Source organism: Rhinoraja longicauda, chromosome 16 (assembly GCF_053455715.1).
Source record: "Rhinoraja longicauda isolate Sanriku21f chromosome 16, sRhiLon1.1, whole genome shotgun sequence".
Lineage (NCBI taxonomy): Eukaryota > Metazoa > Chordata > Chondrichthyes > Rajiformes > Arhynchobatidae > Rhinoraja > Rhinoraja longicauda.
In genome coordinates this window covers 1,308,127-1,329,441 of record NC_135968.1, presented here as the reverse complement: position 1 = coordinate 1,329,441, position 21,315 = coordinate 1,308,127, and the positions used below count along the sequence as shown (strand labels likewise).

The 21,315-nt window shown below is 46.8% G+C and overlaps 1 protein-coding gene across 1 annotated transcript in view; it reads right to left on the bottom strand.

The window, feature by feature from the left end:
* LOC144601281 (uncharacterized) overlaps window positions 1-19,141 on the bottom strand; it is a 44,232-nt gene extending 25,091 nt beyond the window's left edge. Inside the window, exons 1-2 of the mRNA XM_078413309.1 lie at window positions 19,004-19,141; window positions 5,145-5,342 (exon numbers count right to left, since the gene is read on the bottom strand). Coding sequence (XP_078269435.1) covers window positions 5,145-5,342; window positions 19,004-19,006 — 201 coding nt within the window. The 5' untranslated portion in view covers window positions 19,007-19,141. The remainder of the gene's footprint in view (window positions 1-5,144; window positions 5,343-19,003) is intronic.
* Window positions 19,142-21,315: the final 2,174 nt, after the last annotated feature.

Genomic DNA, 21,315 nt, shown 5'->3' with positions numbered 1-21,315 from the left:
GGTTCTGGACTCCCCCAACATTGGGAACATATTTCCTGCCTCTAACGTGTCCAACCCCTTAATAATCTTATAAGTTTCGATAAGATCCCCTCTCATCCGTCTAAATTCCCGTGTATACAAGCCTAGTCGCTCCAGTCTTTCAACATATGAAAGTTCCGCCATTCCGGGAATTAACCCAGTAAACCTACGCTGCACGCCCACAATAAACTAAGTAGTGGGGGGGAGGGGTTAACAAATTGTGAATATGAAGATGAGGTAAAAGGGAATACAGGAGATATTGCAAAAGACTCTAGGAAGAATGGGAACAGAAGTTCCAGAGCGGAAAAGAAATTAAGGGCAGGGCCAATTGTGAACGATGTGAGAGGGGAGGTAAATACAGAAGTTAAAGTGTTGTACTTAAATGCGCGTAGTATAAAAAATAAAGTGGATGAGCTTGAGGCTCAGTTAGTCATGGGCAAGTATGATGTTGTAGGGATCACTGAGACATGGCTACAAGAGGACCAGGGCTGGGAACTGAATATTCAGGGGTACACAACGTATAGAAAAGACAGACAGGTGGGCAGAGGGGGTGGGGTTGCTCTGATGGTAAGGAATGATATTCATTCCCTTGCAAGGGGTGACATAGAATCAGGAGATGTTGAATCAGTATGGATAGAAATGAGAAATTGTAAGGGTAAAAAGACCCTAATGGGAGTTATCTATAGGCCCCCAAACAGTAGCCTCGACTTAGGGTGCAAGTTAAATCAGGAGATAAAATTGGCGTGTCAAAAATGTAATGCTACGGTGGTTATGGGAGATTTCAACATGCAGGTAGACTGGGAAAATCAGGTTGGAAATGGACCCCAGGAAAGAGAGTTTGTAGAGTGCCTTCGAGATGGATTCTTAGAACAGCTTGTACTGGAGCCTACCAGGGAGAAGGCAATTCTGGATTTAGTGTTGTGTAATGATCCTGATCTGGTAAGGGGACTAGAGGTAAAAGAGCCATTAGGAGGCAGTGATCACAACATGATAAGTTTTACTCTGCAAATGGAAAGGCAGAAGGGAAAATCGGAAGTGTCGGTATTGCAGTATAGCAAAGGGGATTACAGAGGCATGAGGCGGGAGCTGGCCAAAATTGATTGGAAGGAGGCCCTAGCAGGGAAGACGGTAGAACAGCAATGGCAGGTATTCCTGGGAATAATGCAGAGGTTGCAGGATCAATTTATTCCAAAGAGGTGGAAAGACTCTAAGGGGAGTAAGAGACACCTGTGGCTGACAAGGGAAGTCAGGGACAGCATAAAAATTAAGGAGAGGAAGTATAACATAGCAAAGAAGAGTGGGAAGACAGAGGATTGGGACTCTTTTAAAGAGCAACAAAAGTTAACTAAAAAGGCAATACGAGGAGAAAAGATGAGGTACGAGGGTAAACTAGCCAATAATATAAAGGAGGATAGCAAAAGTTTTTTTAGGTACGTGAAGAGGAAAAAAATAGTCAAGGCAAATGTGGGTCCCTTGAAGACAGAAGCAGGGGAATTTATTATGGGGAACAAAGAAATGGCAGACGAGTTAAACCGTTACTTTGGATCTGTCTTCACTGAGGAAGATACACACAATCTCCCAAATGTTCTAGGGGCTGGAGAACCTAGGGTGATGGAGGAACTGAAGGAAATCCACATTAGGCAGGAAATGGTTTTGGGTAGACTGATGGGACTGAAGGCTGATAAATCCCCAGGGCCTGATGGTCTGCATCCCAGAGTACTTAAGGAGGTGGCTCTAGAAATAGTGGAAGCATTGGAGATCATTTTTCAATGTTCTATAGATTCAGGATCAGTTCCTGTGGATTGGAGAATAGCAAATGTTATCCCACTTTTTAAGAAAGGAGGGAGAGAGAAAACGGGTAATTATAGACCAGTTAGTCTGACATCAGTGGTGGGGAAAATGCTGGAGTCAATTATAAAAGACGAAATTGCTGAGCATTTGGATAGCAGTAACGGGATCGTTCCGAGTCAGCATGGATTTACGAAGGGGAAATCATGCTTGACAAATCTACTGGAATTTTTTGAGGATGTAACTAGGAAAATTGACAAGGGAGAGTCAGTGGATGTGGTGTACCTCGACTTTCAGAAAGCCTTCGACAAGGTCCCACATAGGAGATTAGTGGGCAAAATTAGGGCACATGGTATTGGGGGTAGGGTACTGACATGGATAGAAAATTGGTTAACAGACAGAAAGCAAAGAGTGGGGATAAATGGGTCCCTTTCGGAATGGCAGGCAGTGACCAGTGGGGTACCGCAAGGTTCGGTGCTGGGACCCCAGCTATTTACGATATACATTAATGACTTAGACGAAGGGATTAAAAGTACCATTAGCAAATTTGCAGATGATACTAAGTTGGGGGGTAGTGTGAATTGTGAGGAAGATGCAATAAGGCTGCAGGGTGACCTGGACAGGTTGTGTGAGTGGGCGGATACATGGCAGATGCAGTTTAATGTAGATAAGTGTGAGGTTATTCACTTTGGAAGTAAGAATAGAAAGGCAGATTATTATCTGAATGGTGTCAAGTTAGGAGGAGGGGGAGTTCAACGAGATCTGGGTGTCCTAGTGCATCAGTCAATGAAAGGAAGCATGCAGGTTCAGCAGGCAGTGAAGAAAGCCAATGGAATGTTGGCCTTCGTAACAAGAGGAGTTGAGTATAGGAGCAAAGAGGTCCTTCTACAGTTGTACCGGGCCCTGGTGAGACCGCACCTGGAGTACTGTGTGCAGTTTTGGTCTCCAAATTTGAGGAAGGATATTCTTGCTATGGAGGGCGTGCAGCGTAGGTTCACTAGATTAATTCCCGGAATGGCGGGACTGTCGTATGTTGAAAGGCTGGAGCGATTGGGCTTGTATACACTGGAATTTAGAAGGATGAGGGGGGATCTTATTGAAACATATAAGATAATTAGGGGATTGGACACATTAGAGGCAGATAACATGTTCCCAATGTTGGGGGAGTCCAGAACAAGGGGCCACAGTTTGAGAATAAGGGGTAGGCCATTTAGAACGGAGATGAGGAAGAACTTTTTCAGTCAGAGGGTGGTGAAGGTGTGGAATTCTCTGCCTCAGAAGGCAGTGGAGGCCAGTTCGTTGGATGCTTTCAAGAGAGAGCTGGATAGAGCTCTTAAGGATAGCGGAGTGAGGGGGTATGGGGAGAAGGCAGGAACGGGGTACTGATTGATAGTGATCAGCCATGATCGCATTGAATGGCGGTGCTGGCTCGAAGGGCTGAATGGCCTACTCCTGCACCTATTGTCTATTGTCTATTGTCTATTGTCTATTGTCTATTGTCTAATTGCAAGAATATCCTTCCTTAAATTTGGAGACCAAAACTGCACACAGTACTCCAAGTGCGGTCTCACTAGGGCCCTGTGCAACTGCAGAAGGACCCCGCCCAGACCCGTACGGTGGCCTCTGCACCCCAGACGGTAGCCCTGATGCCCAGACAGTTAGCCTTGGAGCTCTGGACGGTAGCCCCCGGCGCACAGACTGTGCGAGTTCCGGACGGGTAGCCCAGTCCATCTCAACCCCACTCATTCCTGCCTTCGCCCCATAATCCTTGACACCTTTACTAATCAAGAATCTGTCAATCTCCACTTTAAAAAAACCTCACGATGACTTGGCCTCCACGGCCGTCTGATTTATTGGCGTCTGTAAATAGGGAGTGTATGGAGAGGGTGCAGACGTGGGATAGCATAGGACTCAGGGACCCCAGTAGTGATGAGATTGTGAAAGTGAGGGCGGGATCCATGCCAAGGGTGGTTTGGGGAAAGGGGAACCTGGTGAGGGGGAGGGAAGGAAGGCAAGGGTCCCTGATGAGAGCAGGGGATGGGAACTCGGTTGAAAGGTGGGGGAAAGGAGTGGAGGGACGGGACCCCCAACAGTGAGTTGTAGACTGAGGGTAGGTGGGGGCTCCAGCAAGCTGGAGGGTAATGAGATTCTGCTCAGTTTGAAGATCTGATGACGATTCTGCTCAGTTTGATGATCTGATGACAATTCTGCTCAGTTTGAAGATCTAATGACCCAGCGTGCTTGGGTCATTTGGGACTATTGGATTTTATTTTACACTTGCACTTTTTGCATAGAGTTTTAGTTCACTTTCTAAAATGTTGTTCTGTATTTTAGTTTTCCAGTGACCCTGTCAATTGAGAATGTGTAAGAAAATAACTGCAGATGCTGGTACAAATTGAAGGTATTTATTCACACAATGCTGGAGTAACTCAGCGGGTCAGGCAGCATCTCAGGAGAGAAGGAATGGGTGACGTTTCGGGTCGAGACCCTTCTTCAGTCTGAAGAAGGGTCTCGACCCGAAACGTCACCCATTCCTTCTCTCCTGAGATGCTGCCTGGCCCGCTGAGTTACTCCTGCATTTGTGAATAAATACTGTCAATTGAGAATGATCATTGAGACCCATGATGGGGAAGAGGGAGCGCAGGGATCAACGATTCTGGTAAGACGATAGGGAATGTAAGGATCGTGACCCCTGTGAGCTGGAGGTAAATGGAAGACTGCTCAGTTTCCATACAAAATTCAGACACTCGGGAATGCTTGGGTCTATTGTACCAGACTAGCAAATCTTTCCAGACTATTGGATGTTGTGTTGTATTATAATAAATTTCGCTGTGAATTTTGTGAAGCATGGGAAACTGAATCCTGCGTAGTTTGAAGGCAGTGTGGGAATGGCCACGGCAAGGATCAGGGAGTCAGGAACCGATTTCGAGCAAGCCTGATGTTGGACCATCAGTTTTCCAAAAGGTTGAACACTGGTTCATGAGAGTTTTACTGTACTCGGCTCCATCCCTACTGTGCCCCAGTTAACACTTCCTGATGCTCACAACCCCAACCCCACTGGATGTGTCCTGCAAATACACTCAAAGACCACCAAACAATACACAACCTGTCGAAGATAGACACAAAAAGCAGGAGTAATTCAGTGGGGCAGGCTGTATCTCTGGAGTGAAGGAATGGGTGACGTTTCCCATGCTTCAGGGTCGAGATGATTGATCTGTCTGAGTTCCCGTCTGAAGAAGGGTCTCAACCTGAAAACGTCGCCCATTCCTTCTCTCCAGAGATGCTGGCTGAGCCGCTGACTTACTCCAGCAATTTGTGTATCTTTGATTGATACTCACACAGGCCTGTTGCTGGATAGTTTGCAGGATGTGCTTAGCAGGCATGAAGAAATCGATGATATAGCGCAGAGCATCATGTTGGTAGGTCTTCTCTAGTACGTCAAACACCTGCGCAAGGAGGGTGGCAGCTGTTTCTTCAAATGGGGGGTAGAGGGCAGAGAGTGATCTCTGAATGCAGCTGTCTACAGCTTCAGACTCCTGCAAAGAAGGTGATAAAAAAAAGTAAAGATGCTTCATGGAAAAAATCTTTGTTTTGTTTGCAAAGGTAAATTTATTGCAAATTCAAAGGACAGCTTATTCACTATTCTAAGGAAACATCAAGCCAAAAAAAACATACAAGGAAGTATCAAAGCAAAGCTAAATATTATCATTGGTATCCAAGATGCACTCGGGTTCCTGCAGCACCCAACCATCCCGAAAAGCAGGCGAGGTGCCCACGAATACCGTGCACTCTCTCTCCAGGGACACCCGGGCACAGATGTAAGCTTGGAGGAGAAGCGGACAATCAACCTGGGTCGATTCCCCCTCCCCCCCCCGGCGATCCACCCAACCCCTTCTGCGCCATCTGGTTCCAGTGACTACGAAAGCCAGTTTCACCAGCATCAGACCAACACTCCAGTCTTCAAAACGTTCCCACAGCCCAGAGTTATTTCCCATCAGCAAGTGGGAGGTGTTTCCACCAAGGAATTGAAGTGCCATTCGCCATTAACCTGCAAACGTCTGCTGTTTGCATTTGATCAAGATTATTTGCTGCCATTTGACATTGCAGTCTTGGTTCATAAGGTCATAAATGATAGGAACAGAATTAGGCCATTTTATCAAGTCTACTCTGCCATTCAATCACGGCTGATCTATCTCTCCCTCCTAACCCCCTCCTTTCTCCTGCCTTCTCCCCAAAACCCCTGACACCCATACTAATCAGGAATCTGCCTTAAAAATATCCATTGACTTTTGCCCCCCACAACCTTCTGTGGCAAAGAATTCTACAGATTCACCACCCTCTAAAGAAATTCTTCCTCATCTCCTTCCTAAAGGAACATCCTTTAATACTGAGGTCATGATCTTTAGTCCTAGACTATCCCACGAGTGGAAACATCCACTCCATCCAAGCCTTTCACTATTCTGCAAGTTTCAATGAGGTCCCCCCTCTTCTAAACTCCAGCGAGTAAAGTCCCAATGCTGCCAAACGTTCATCATATGTCAACCCACTCATTCCTGGAATCATTCTTATAAACCTCCTCTCCAGAGCCAGCACATCCTTCCTGAGATATGATGCCCAGGGAGAACATACAAACTCCACAACTCTTTAGCAAATGTAGTAGTCTATATCTGTATTTTCAATACCTGGATAAGTTTCAGACACAAGCTGAAAAACTGCAAGTAACATTTTTGATAATGAGGTGTGAACATTATTAGCAAGTCTGGTGTTTATTGCTAATGTTTCCTTTTGGTGAAGTGCAACCACATTGTTGGGTAGGAAGTGACTGAAAGAAGCACCAACACTATATGACTACAAAATGCATAAGAAAGAGCTATAGTGTACCACCTGCCCTTCAAGCTGGGACATGGGACATTCAATATCATGGCTGATCTATGCTGGCCGAAAATCTCTGTGCCAGTCCCCCAGAGCTCCCAAAATGGAAGATCTCCCTGTTCTTTCAAAAACATATCTCCACTGTAAAACCTTCCATCCACTTAGCCTCCAATGCCCCCTGGGTAGATATCACAATCCTGTTTAGATGGGGAGGAGAAGGGAGAATGCAGTATTCATGTACCTCAGTTTTAAATGACTGACACCCTTTCTAATCAAGAAATTCCTTTAATTGTCTTCAACCTGTTGGGTGGTCAGGTTGTGGGGAGAAGGAAGGAGAATGGAGCTGAGAAGGAAAGATAGATCAGCCATTATTGAATGGCAGAGTGGACTTGATGGGCAGAATGGCTTAATTCCGCTCCTATAACCTATGGACCAGATCACTACTTCTAACTTAGAAACATAGAAAATAGGTGCAGGAGGAGGCCATTCGGCCCTTCGAGCCAGCATCACCATTCATTATGATCATGGCTGATTGTCCCCAATCAATAACCTGTGCCTGCCTTCTCCCCATATCCCAGTGCAGGTTTCTGCGGTTGGTCCTTCGTGAGGTGAAGTCCCCAGAGCTAAATGCAGAGATGGTAACCACAGAATCCAGCCTAATGATGTCAAGGAAAAGATTCCATTAGCAATCTTGCCCTTCCTTAAATTTAAAGTCCTAGCTACCACGTCTGCAGCTGGATCTGTGCACTAGTTCAGCCCAAGCTGCATTTACTGTGACAGCTGTATGGCTCGAGTGCATGGGAACGGGCTGTGCTCGTAGAGAGTGGAAGAAACAGGGAGCATATTGAAATAATGTAATGGGAAGTTAATGTCCCTGTTGGTTTTCTTTGTAGTCAGAATGAGCTGGAAGGGACTGGCTCTGGCGGGGATACATTTGATGAGAAATATTGGGTTTCTAGTGGTTGGTTTCAGTGTAATAATTTGGATAGGAATAGACCCTAGTGGGAAGAGGTTGAGTCTGCTATAATTCTGGCAGTACAATTCTACTTTCAAAGGCTCCCTATGTGCTGGATGGTGGCCCTGCAATTTCAACAAGCTGGGAAGCCCCCCTCAGTTGGCCCCACACCCCTCCTGCTTTACAAGCAGGAATTTCTGGCTCAGGATTGAGTGCTCAGTGCCCCTTTGATTGGGGAATGAGTCAGGGAGTGTGTTGATTGTTCTGCACAAAGGGAGTGTAGGACATGCAATGACGGGAGATTTGAATGTGCTGGACATCCAGACAGGAAGGGAGATGGGGCCCAGGCGCAGTGGGAGAGACATGGCCAGTCCCCAACTAACTCCCAGTCGTGCCGTGGGTGTGAGAAACAACAGCTTGTATTTGGGTGGAGACACAAGAAACTGCAGATGTTGGAATTATGAGAACAAAAGTGCTGGAGGAACTCAGCGGGTCAGCCAGCATCTGTGAAGGGACTGATGACATATTAGGTCGTGATATCTGAAAAGTGGTCCAACCCGATACATCGCCCATTCCTTCTCTCCAGAGATGTTGCCTATCCCGCTGAATTACTCCAGCATTTTGTGTCTACCTTCGATTTAAACTGGCACCTGCAGTTCTTTCTTCCTCATCGCCTGTCCATTTCCCTCCATAGATGCTGCCTAACCAGCTGAGTTCCTCCACCACTTCGCTTTTTTGCATTGCCCTTTTCATTTTAGTAAAAATATATCCAGCAGAGTAAAGTTGGTTATAAAGCACCTAGGAGATATTACGTGGGTGATAAAAAGGTAGGACACAAATATAGTTTATAGGAGCATCTTGTGGACAGAATTCCTCAGAAATAGAATTCAGGGACAGCTGAAAGCGGCTGATAGAGGAGTGGTTATTTCAAGTACAGAAACTGGCCATCAGGCCCAACCACTAAACTGAACTTCAGTTGCCTCCCAACTTTCCACAAACTCTCCGCAATTAGGTTCAGCCTTTCAGTTATCTCACAAGAATGAGGTTATACCAAAATAAACATAGCCAAGCAGCTCATGTGACACCGATCTAAGTACTGAATTTGGATGCTTCAAAGTCACACTCCCAGCCCATTTGATTTTACAATGTCCTCTCAAATGGAAACTGGTTTCCAAACCAATAGCGCTAATCATTGGACTAATTGAACAACAGCCTGATGTAGCTGCACTTTCAAAATCATACTTTTCAGAAAACTGGTTTCCTTCTCCTCAATGCTGGGGTGTGACATGTCATGGTGGCAGAACAGACCTGCTGGTGATGGTCACACAACGCTATTTAGGTGGGACAGTAGACTTGGGAGTCTTCAGCTTGATCCTAAGTTCCATGATGTTTCATAGCATGAGCCCAGACATGGGCAGGGAGACCTCCTCATTATTGTCTACTGTTTCACTGCTCAGTGGACAAATCTGTACTCTTGTTGAACAACGTCTGCCAGAACATCTGCCTGTGGTGGAACTGCATTGTCCTTGCAGAGGTGGTTTAGTTTATAGATGCAGCATTTGAGGAACAGGCACAGTGGTGGAACTGAAGCAGATTATCATGATCAGATTGGACCACAGCGTAGACTTGAGAGACCACTGCTACTTTCTAGTGAATATTGTATCTTTAAAGTACTGGGCTATGGGGAATTTGTGAAGCCCTGGTTTGTACAGAGATATTAGAGAATTGGGCATGAGGAATTAGTTTGATAATTGATACAGAGTTAAAGTGGGAGAATAGGATTTGTTTGGTACTGATCCAGGAATGAATCGGCATGGCTTCTGTGTTAAGTGGGTGAGACCTAGGAAACTGGCACGCTGGGAGTTAAAGGGAAGCTGATATTCTCAAAGGACAGTGCCTCGTGGCCCCAGCTTTCATGCTTTATATTGTTGCTGCTTTTATTCAACCACTGCAGCTGTCTTGACGCCTGAGCCAAAAATATCTTCCTCCAAGGGAGGCCGAGGTTTGATTTATGTGTGTGAGATGGCGCAGACAGTGGGAGCATTGCAGGCCAGGCAGTCGTGGTCAGCTGTCTGCTTGGTGAGGGGTCATGGGAGACCTCTGTATGACTGTACGAGGGCCACACCTATCGGTGGTCAAAGTTCACATCCATAACTAATGGATCACCTAATAAACTCTCAAGGCCAGAAGAGAGAGAAACGGGCAGGCCATACATCCACTCAAAACTGTTCCATTCACCATCACAGCTAATCCAGCTTCTCTTCAGCCTGCTTTCCCGTCCTATCCCCTTTACTGATTAAAATTCCATCTCAGTTTTGAATGTATTCAAGGATTCATCCTGCAGCTGTCAAGGAGCAAGGAATTCCAAAGACTCACAACCCTTGTAAAGAAGAAATTATTCCTCATCTCAGTCTTAAACAGATGCCCCCTTAGTTTGGTTCTAGACTCTTCCATGAGGAGATACGTGGAAATCTTGGCATCTGAAAATCTTGCAAAAGATGGCATCCTTGTTCTGAACTCCAGTGAATACAGACCCAAATTGTTCAGCTTCCACATATGGGGGAATCATCCTGCTTAACCACTTCCAATGATAAAGTATTTGTCCTTAACTTCGGGGATTGGAACTTTACTGCTTCTTTAGATGTAGTCTCACTATTGTGTAGTACCGTTGTGGGAAGACTTCCCTACTGATATACTCCAGCGCTCTTGAAATAAAAGCCAAATTCCATTCGGCTTCTCAATTAAATGCTACACTTGTGTTTCATGTATGAGGACCCTCAAATCTCTTTGTTCATCAGATTCTCCTGTCCCTTCAATTAGACATTAATGTTTTATTATACTTTTCATTTTTCCCCACATGGCCAACTGTTTGCCAACTCAACAATCTCTCAAAACTGTGTCCTAATAATTGTTTCCACCACTGTTGTATCATCCAGAAATTTGGACGTGGTACACTTACTGCCTTCCCATTAATAATTAATAAACATAAATAGCAGTGGTCCCAGTTGATTATCTGGCACCCCCACTGATTTCAGCTGGTAACCCTGAAATTGACCCCTTATCCCTAAATGCTGCTGTCAGTTCCTTAGCCAGTTCTCTATCCATGCTAATATATTTTAGGTTTATGGTTATCACGTGTAACTGAGGTACAGTGAAAAGCTATGTTTTGCATGCTATCTGATCAGATAATAGAGTAGATAAATACAATCAAGTCAAACTCAATAGGCAGAGCAAAGGGAAAGACAGGGAGCAGAATATAGTTCTCACCGTGATAGTGTAGCAGTTCCATAGACAAAGTCCAATGGGGTAGAAATGAATCGAAGAGTACCTAAGCTTATGGAAGAAGTTGTTCCTGAGTCTGGCAGTGCGCACTTTCAAGCTCTATACCTTGTGCCCAACAGGGGCAGGGAGTAGAAGACCTATTGAAGGTCCAAATATTTAATCGACTCCGGTTGTTGTTTCTTCAAAGCATTCTAATCAATTTGTCTGACATGATTTTCTCCTTTCTGAAGCCATGCTGAATCTACTGGATTAGTGTAGTTTAGTGATACAGTGCGGAATCAGGCCCTTCAGCCCACCGAGTCTGCACTGACCAGTGATCCCCGCAAATACACCCACTAGCAGCGAAAGTCTTGCAGAAAACCCTCGCAGGTCACGGGGAGAACGTACAAACTCCGTAAAGACAACACCCGTAGTCAGAATCAAACCCGGGTCTCTGGCGCTGTAAGGCAGCAACTCTACTGCTGCGCCACCGTGCCGCCCTAGATTATGACTTTCCAAATATTCATTTACTTCCTTTGATAATTAGTTCTTGCGTCTTTCCAATTACAGGTGATAGTCAAAAATCACTATGTTTTTTGTTTTCCACGTTTTTCAGCAAAGGTCCCAAACTGAGAGTTTTCCAATCCTTTGGTACTTCTGCAGCACCTCTCCATGCCTCCATCGGCACTGCAGAATTCTGGGAGTCCCGGAACTCACCAGTCTCTGCACCATTAGTTTTCAAATATTAATTCCTTATGAACAATGATCGTATTTAATTCCTACCCCACTGATTTTAATTTTAATGGGAAGTTCATTGCAAATATTGTAGCATAAAGACTGATGCAGAATATCTCTTTAACTGTTCCCCTTAACTATGGGCCTCACGGTGGCTCAGCGGTAGAGTTGTTTCCTCACAGAGCCAGAGACCTAGATTCACACACAAGTTCACAAGTTGTAGGAGTAGAATTAGGCCATTCGGCCCATCGAGTCTACTCTGCCATTCAATCATGGCTGATCTCTGCCTCCTAATCCCATTTTCTTGCCTTCTCCCCAAAACCCTTGACACCTGTTCGAATCAAGAATTTGTCTATCTCTGCCTTAAAAATATCCAGTAGCTTGGCCTCCACAGCCCTCTATGGCAATGTATTCCACAGATTAACTGCCCTCTGACTAAAGAAAGTCCTTCTCATCTCCTTTCTAAAAGAGCTCCCTTTAATTCTGAGACTATGACCTCAGGTTCTAGACTCTCCCACCAGCAGAAACATCCTTTCCACATCCACATGATGCCTTTCATTATTCTGTAAGTTTCAATGAGGTCCCCCCCTTAACCTGCTAAACTCCAGCGAGTTGAGATTCGAACCTGACTACGGGTGCTGTCTGTACGGAGTTTGTACTTTCTCCTCGTGACCTGCGTGGATTTTCTCCAGGATCTCCGGTTTTCTTCCACAGTCCAAAGACATACAGGTTTGTAGGTTAATTGGCTTCTGTAAAATTGTAAATTGTCCTGAGTGTGTAGGATAATGTTAGTGTACGGGGATTGCTGGTCAGCATGGAATCGGTGGATTGAAGGGCCTGTTTTCGCGATGTATCACAAAACTAAAACTGTTTCTCTGGCTTCATTCTCTAACGGGCCTCGATTCACTTTGACCTGTCTCTTCATGTTCCACATTTTAAGAAGCTCTTATTGTCATTTTTTACATTTACAGTCGTTTAGCCTAATAGCTAACTTCCAACAACTTGATTTTTGTCGTCTTTTTCTAGGTTATCCGAATGTTTACATCTACCACTACATTTGCCTCCATGCATTGGCTGTGATTAAACCTGCTCCAGATGGCACAGAGTCCAGCTGGGAAGTGACTGCTTGCCGAGGGCAGCTGCTGGGAGAGTGAGAGCCCACCCTGGGGCTCGGGCCAAGACAGCCACCACCTACTGGGCGGCTGGCCACTGCACTGTGGCTGGGCATTTGGTCACAATACTGCAATCCACACATCTGCTGATGCAGAATAACACAGAGGGTGCCAGAGGGAAAGACCACTAGGTCTGTGATCACTGAGGCCCCGGCCCAGCGCTGTGATCACTGAGACCACCCGCTCCAGGGCTGTGATCATTGAGACCACCCACTCCAGGGCTGTGATCATTGAGACCCCCGCTCCAGGGCTGTGATCATCGAGACCACCCACTCCAGGGCTGTGATCATTGAGACCCCCCCGGCTCCAGCTCCAAGGCTGTGATCATCGAGACCACCCACTCCAGGGCTGTGATCATTGAGACCCTAGTCTAGGACTGTGATCACTGAGGCCCCGGCCCAGCGCTGTGATCACTGAGACCACCCACTCCAGGGCTGTGATCATTGAGACCCTAGTCTAGGACTGATCACTGAGGCCCCGGTCCAGGGCTGTGATCACTGAGGCCCCGCTCCAGGACTGATCACTGGGACCCTCCCACTCCAGGGCTGTGATCATTGAGACCCCCCCCCCACTCCAGGGCTGTTATCACTGAGACCCCCCCCACTCCAGGGGTGTTATCACTGAGACCCCCCACTCCAGGGCTGTTATCACTGAGACCCCCCCACTCCAGGGCTGTGATCATTGAGGCCCCCCGCACTCCAGGGCTGTGATCACTGAGACCACCCGCTCCAGGGCTGCGATCACTGAGACCCCCCAATCCAGGGCTGTGATCACTGAGGCCCCGGTCGAGAGCTGTGATCACTAAATGAGACCCCACTCCAGGGCTGTGATCACTGAGACCCCACTCCGGGGCTGTGATCACTGAGACCCCCCCCACTCCAGGGCTGTGATCACTGGGACCACCCGCTCCAGGGCTGTGATCACTGGGACCACCCGCTCCAGGGCTGTGATCACTGAGACTGAGATCGCCTGGTCCAGCGCTACAGTCAAGAGCATCACCATCCGGCCAGTGATGCGAGAATGACCACCCGGCAGAGTGACTGGCATCCAGTTGTATGTCTGTCCATTCTAGATTTCTCACAACCAATGCTCTGATTTTCCGGGCGAAGGAATCACCATCCATACCAGAGCTCGTGTTGGATTACTCCCTTGCTGGAGAGTGTGTGCAGTCTTTGGTACTGGGTATTAGGTTTTGTTTCCTCTCTACCTTTACTTTGTTGGTCCGCCCTGCTCCGGGCATCTGGCACTGAGCATTGAAAGACAGCACAATATGACTTGGCTGTTATACTCTTTTTTCTTCATGTATCCCCACCCCTCTGCTGCTCCTTTTCCTCCCATGTTGAAATTGAGACTTAGTCTGGAGCTCTGACATTCTTCCCCAGGAATGCAAGCATTCTTTTAGTTCCTCTTGCTACGGTTAGCCTGGAGGTGGAAGCCGGGGATAAGGAGCAGGATACTGCCGTCCTGGTGATTCCCAGCGGCAGGAAAAGTGCTCTGTAAGGACCCGGGCTGGGCGGAGGAAAGTATTCACTTGGAAAGGTAAAGTAGACATGCAAGGGTGCATAGACATACAAAAGTAAACCCGAGGCATGTAAACACATTGGCAAACACACAAACCAAGACAGTCGCTCATTCTGCACATAACATAAGTGTGCAGGCGTACAAGAAAGGACTCGGATAACAGGGAGTCAAACACAGATGTTAAACAACAGTCATACACTTTGTTGATTTTGTTCTGCAAAACAGAGAGCTCTGCTGAAATGCACATTCCTGTGAATTAAATAATTCACTGCTTCCTAAAGGGCCACTGTGTTTTGGTCTGAGTGTGCAAGTATGCTTTTATTTATGCATTCATGGGATGTGAACATCATTGGCAGTAGCAGCATTTATTACCCATCCACAATTGGCCCCGAACCAAGCAAGCAGTGACCCGCATTGGGGGGAAAGGACAGTAAAATTCCTCCTCAAAAGAATCAGATGGACTTTCCCCAACAAACTGACAGTTTCATGATCAAACTGACTGACCTTTGCTTTTTTAAATTCCAAATTCTATTTTATTACTTGATTTAAAATTCCCCCGGATCTTGGGATCCTTGCTCACATCTCTGCTAATCTAGCAAGTTAATTGGTGTGCCCCCAACTCCTCCCTAGGTTGGTTGTACGAGACATTATTTGGCAAGAGTAAATTAGTGTCCCTGTGTTGGTCACGGACAGCAGATTATTTTGAGGCAAGTTAATGTGAATACCTAATCTGTGAAGATGTGGCAATGATGTGAAACTCTAGTTGCACATCAGTTTGACCCCTTTCAACTTTTCTCAGTGGAATTCCGGCAGTTATGGAAGTGACGAGGTTGTTGCCGGGTGTGGTGCATTGCCTGGTGTTCGCTCCATGTCAGCAGCTGGAATCCGCTGCCGATCTGTGCCAGGATCTGCTCGTCCCAACAACATGCGGGCCAGAGCGCAACCTGAGTTCTCAACTCCCTGTCCTCCTGCACCCAGTCCTACCCTCAGTGCCAAGACAACCATCCGCTCTTTTATAAATCCAAGTCTGACTTCTGCAGTTTATTTGACACCAAAGCAGAATTTGGCGTCGGGCTACTGGCTTCACTGTGGCCAAAAGAGAGAAGATGTTGCTCCCTCCTCTGTACCCACAATTTCTCTTAGTGTCTGCTGTTCTCAATACAGGTCCACCAGTGATTTTCCAGCACCCTTGGTTCCAGAGCCTTTCCTTCATTTCCGTTTTGTCGCACCAACAGAGTTCACGGCTGGGGGGGGGGGGGGGGTTGAGGTTGAGAACCGGCCAGCAAAGTCGGCCGTGGGAGTGGATCTGCTGGCTGCAGGGGGCAAATTCGATCCGTCAATCAGTGGCGGAAGTCCCGATGAGGGCGCGATCAGTCGCTTCACCCAGCCTAGGCGCCACATCTTCAGGGGGACACCCGGGGGGAGGGGGGGGTTTATTGTCACGTGTATCAAGGTGAAGTGAAAAGCCTTTGTTGCGTGCTATCCAGTCAGCGGAAAGACAATACATGATCACAATTGATACATGGTAGGGGAATAACGTTTTGTGCAAGGTAAAGCAAGCAAAGTCCAATCAAAGATTGTGTGCAAGTCACCAAAGAGGTAAATAGTAGTGCAGCACTGCTATCTGGTTGTGGTAGGATGATGCCTGATAACAGCTGGGAAGAAACTCACTAAATCTGGAGGCGTTTGTTTTCACACTTTTATACCTTTTGCCCAATGAGGGAGTGGAGAAGAGGCAGTGGCCAGGGTGCAACTCGTCCTTAATTATGCTGCTGGCCTTGTCGAGGCCATACTTGCCTCCAGTGAGAATAACGATCCTCTACTACCCGCCTCTGACTCCATCCAGCATGACAATTTTGTGTCTTCAAGTTTACAGTCTGTCTCCTGCCTTCTGCCTGGTTTGGTCCCCATCTACAAAAGCTGCTGTATGTCACTTCGCAGCACACCAAAACTTTACATCTCCCTCTGTCTCTCTCTTCCTCCTGCACCCTCTTTCTCCCTCTTTGTCTGCATCCTCAACCCATTCCTGTTTCTCCCTCTGGAATGCTCTTCTCTGCCCATGCTTTGTGTCTACTATATTTCCAGTCTCCTTAACCCGTAGGCCATTTTAAGCCCAAGCACCCATATACACTGGGGGTCAAGTCACAGCGGCTCATTAACCCACCAACTGGCTGATCTTTGGGATGTGGGGGGGAAAGGCAGTGCTGGACATCAGTTACTGGAGCTGTGAGGCAATATTTCCACTTGCTGCACCATCGTGCCACCTACTTGATCCCTCTCCACAAACCAGGCCTGCTGAACAACCTCCAGTCAGTTTCTCCACCATCATGCCTTCAAATCCTTGTCTCTTTCCCTTTCCCCTCAATCTCCCATGTATCCACGTCTCAGCCTCTTTGAGACCTCGGACCAAGCAGTCCAGGCATTGTTTGTTTTGGAAATCACATTGACATTCCATAGAAACATAGAAAATAGGTGCAGGAGTAGGTGCCCTTCGAGCCTGCACCGCCATTCAATATGATCATGGCTGATCATCCAACTCAGTATCCTGTACCTGCCTTCTCTCCATACCCCCTGATCCCTTTAGCCACATGGTCCACATCTAACTCCCTCTTAAATATAGCCAATGAACTGGCCTCAACTACCTTCTGTGGCAGAGAATTCCACAGATTCACCACTCTCTGTGTGAAAAAAAACTTTCTCATCTCGGTCCTAAAAGACTTCCCCCTTTTCCTTAAACTGTGACCCCTTGTTCTGGACTTCCCCAACATCGGGAACAATCTTCCTGCATCTAGCCTGTCCAACCCCTTAAGAATTTTGTAAGTTTCTATAAGATCCCCCCTCAATCTTCTAAATTCCAGCGAGTACAAGCCGAGTCTATCCAGTCTTTCTTCATATGAAAGTCTTGCCATCCCAGGAATCAATCTGGTGAACCTTCTCCGTACCCCCTCTATGGCAAGAATGTCTTTCCTCAGATTAGGAGACCAAAACTACGCAATACTCCAGGTGTAGTCTCACCAATGCCCTGTACAACTGCAGCAGAACCTCCCTGCTCCTTTACTCAAATCCCCTCGCTATGAATGCCAACATACCATTCGCTTTCTTCACTGCCTGCTGCACCTGCATGCCTACTTTCAATGACTGGTGTACCACGACACCCAGGTCTCGTTACATCTCCCCTGTTCCTAATCGGCCACCATTCAGATAATAGTCTGCTTTCCTGTTCTTGCCACCAAAGTGGATAACCTCACATTTATCCACATTATAGTGCAAATTCCTTCCAATATTTCTCAGTGCATCTGAACAATATCCAGTGAACTGGCTTGTAGCTATGTCAGTCAGTCTGAAGAAGAGTCCCGACCCGAAACGTCACCAGTTCCATCCCTCCCCAGATGCTGCCTGACCTGCTGAGTTACTCCAGCACTTTGTGTTTTGCTTGTAGATATGTACCCTTGTTTGTGACTCTGCCATTCTCTCCATGTCGCACTCTACCTCCAGAATTGCTCGAACACCAAGGGCAGATGGCACGGTGGCACAGCAGTAGAGTTGTTGCTTTACAGCGCCAGAGACCCAGGTTTGATTCTGACTACGAGTGCTGTATGTACGGAGTTTGTATGTTTTCCCCATGACCACGTGGGTTTTCCCCAGGTGCTTCCATTTCCTCCCACCCTCCAAAGACGGGTTTGTAGGTTAATTGGTTTCAGTACAAAAGAATTGTAAATTATCACTGGCATGTAGTGTGTGCTAGTGTAACGTAACGGGGATTGCTGGTCGGCGCGGACTCAGTGGGCTGAAGGGCCTGTTTCCATGCTGTATCTCTCTAATCTCTAATTAACAGTTCCACACCATTAGGACCCCTTGCCTCCAGAGGGAGTCCGTGCTTGCAGATACTGTGTCCCCATAAAATGCCACCACCTGTGGACCCTTCAAGGAGCTTGTACCTCAGCATAACCCAGGCCAAAAAAAAAGCAATACATGTGGATTCTGTGCCCCATCGGAAAGAAAGTAGCACTAAGCAATGGCACTGGAAAGAAAACACATTCCTGTCATGGCATTTATACTCCAAGGCATAACTCCTTTGCTCAAACCCTCTATGTCTCTCTGCCTATTCTGACTATCATGGTGCATCTCTCTTGCTTTGTCCCCCTTCCTGTTACTCTCATGCTGTGCCTTTCTGGTCTCTCACCTTTTCTCCCATTTCGTCCCTCTCTTTCTCTTGTGTTCCCTGCATTCCAGAAACTTTTCATCCCTTTCTGTCTGTTGTTATCTGCGCCTCTTACTTTCTGCCTTTTTCTACTCTTGCTCACTTTCGTACTTCCTTTGTCATTGCCCTCTCTCTCTCTCGTTCCCTCCCTCCCTCTCACTAATTCTGCCTCTTGATTTCTGTGCCTATGTGCTTTCTCACTCACTTCAATTTTGCCCCCATTTCTCATCTCTCATTTGTTAATTTTGCCTTTTCTACCTCTTTCTATAGATTTACCACTTTCCCCTTCTCAACATCTCCTATATCTTCAGTCCCGCTTGACAACTCAACCTCTGTCTGTTTTTTCCCCCCGTTCACACCGTCTCTCTTTCTCTGACTAACTTCTGTTTCCCACCCCCGAGGCTCCCTTCAGACCCCAGCCATTGTACTTCTGGAACTTTGCTGGATTCAGCCAAAGAAAAAAAATGTGATTGAACCTACCATGGCCGCAACAGCTTCTTCTTTTCAACTTCATCTTCGGAATCAGGGGACAATAAACCACTTTGCGTCGTGGTACAATTCCACCCTCGATCGCCTCCTTTAGCTCTCCTCTGCTCTGACACACGCAGAGTTTCCAAAGTCTGCTTCTGCACTTGGCAGCCACTGGATTTCCCTGTCTGTTCCTGTGCTGGTATGGGAGGAGGAGGGGGGGGGGGTGTTCCTGGCTGCTTTGATAGTTTCAAATTCCCTCAATATTCGGCAAGAAAGACAGGGCCAGGCAGGGGATTGAGGGGGGGGGGGGGTCTGTAAGGGAAAGCAGACCAGACCAGGGGGGCTTCCGACAACCGACAGTAGCTCACCTCACTGAGCTCCTTGCTGCTCTGTTTGTGTGTGGCCTCTGGCTGCAGGCTGTGGTGTGAAAAGTTAGCCGCTGGCATACGCGCCTCTAATGCAACTGGTGAAAGAAAATAATTTATTCCCATGTTCTTGCCTCAGTTGTAGCTTTCATGTGCACAATAAAACTGTGATAGCAGCTTTTTTGAAGAACAGTTAGCAGCAAAATCTCCCAAGTGCTTCTCTGGAGTTTTAACAAGTAAAAAATTGGCAGAGACATTCTTTGGCAGACTCTGGGAATCAAAGGTGATCATTCCATCCCAATTCTGTGGTGACTGATGAGGCCATGATGGTAGAATGGTTATGGTTTTGGACTTGCAGATCCAATGAACGGATGTTCATATGGGTTCAAGATGCACATCTGGTAAAGCATACACAGTAGCGCTGGTGTTTTCAAGGCAGCACGGTGGCCCGGTGGTCAGAGGCACTGGTGGCCCAACCTCTGTCAACCATCTGTGTGTGGAGTTTGCATGTTCCTCCTGTGATCCTGGGTGCTCCATTTTCACCTACGTCCCAAAGACATGCAGGCTGATGTAGGTTAATTGGCTGCTGTAAATTGTCCCGTCCCCCCAGTTTATGGGTGAGGGGCAGAAGCTGGGGGAGTGGGTTTTAATAGAAAATAGATGAGAAGCTTTAAAATAGGCTTTGTGTAAATAGGTGATACTCTTGTACGGAGTTTGTACGTTCTCCCCATGAACACATGGATTTTCTCTGGGTGCTTCGGTGTTCTTCACACTCCAAAGATGTACAGCTTTGTAGGGTAATTGCTTTTGGTAAATATTGGAAATTGTCCCTAGTGTTTAGGATAGTGCTAGTGTATGGGGATTGCTGGTCAGCGAGGGTGGGCCAAAGGGACCTGTTTCCGTGCTGTATCTCTTTAACTTTTGCTGTAACTTTTTGCCCATCTAAACTCATGCCATTTCCCCGCAATAGGTCTGCATCTCTTCTGTGCCATCTCAATATAAGACCCGAATGTAAGGACCAACCTTACCCCTTTCCATAACTGCCTTGAACCTTACAGAAATGTTGCCACTGCTCCAAAAGTGTTCTCCTACCGACACTTCCACCACCTGCCTAGTTATATTTCCTAAGACCGAGCATTGCCTGTCTCGCATCGCACTCTCTGCACATTATCACAACAAACATCTGAAGCACCAGAAATTTGTTGGTTCGCTGGCCGAGCTGGTCAAGGGCGACAGAGGAGACCCTGCAGCAACCTGGGGCTTACCTGGTTAAAGTACATCGGGTCGTGGAGCAGACTTTGGACATTTTGTAAATGGCGCCAAAATATGGCGGCTCGTGAATGTGTGCTCTATGCAAAAAGAATTTCACTTTGCAGTGCCAATAAAGAAGCATTGACCTCTTCTTGTACTGTACTGTTGTGTCTCAGAACCATGAGGGGTGATAAGGATCATTGCTGCCTATTAGACCATGACTTTCGTGCCGGATTTAAGAACTCAATCTTCAAACAGCATTTTCTTCCCCTTAGATGGTCGGAGACCGTGCTGTTGCATCGAAGGCCAGGCTGAATTTCGTCATCTGGATCCTTTTGTGGTTGTCAAGCAGTAATGAATGGTATACTGCAGGGATCGATGCTGGGACCTTAAGCTCTCAAGGTTTATGAAGGCACCGCTGCTGGATTTGAGGTTGACAGAAATATGGATTGCAAGATAAATTATGAAGAGGATACAATGAGGCTGCAAAGGAATAAAGTAAGTTACATGAAGGGGCAAAGATCTGGCAAATGGAAGTTTAATGTCACGTGTGCCGAGGTACTGTGAAAAGCTTTTGTTGCATGCTAACCAGTCTGCGGAAAGACGATACATGATTACAAACGAGCCATCCACAGTGTACAGATACATGATAAAGGGAATAACATTTTAGTGCAAGATAAAGTCCAGTAAAGTCCGATCAAAGAT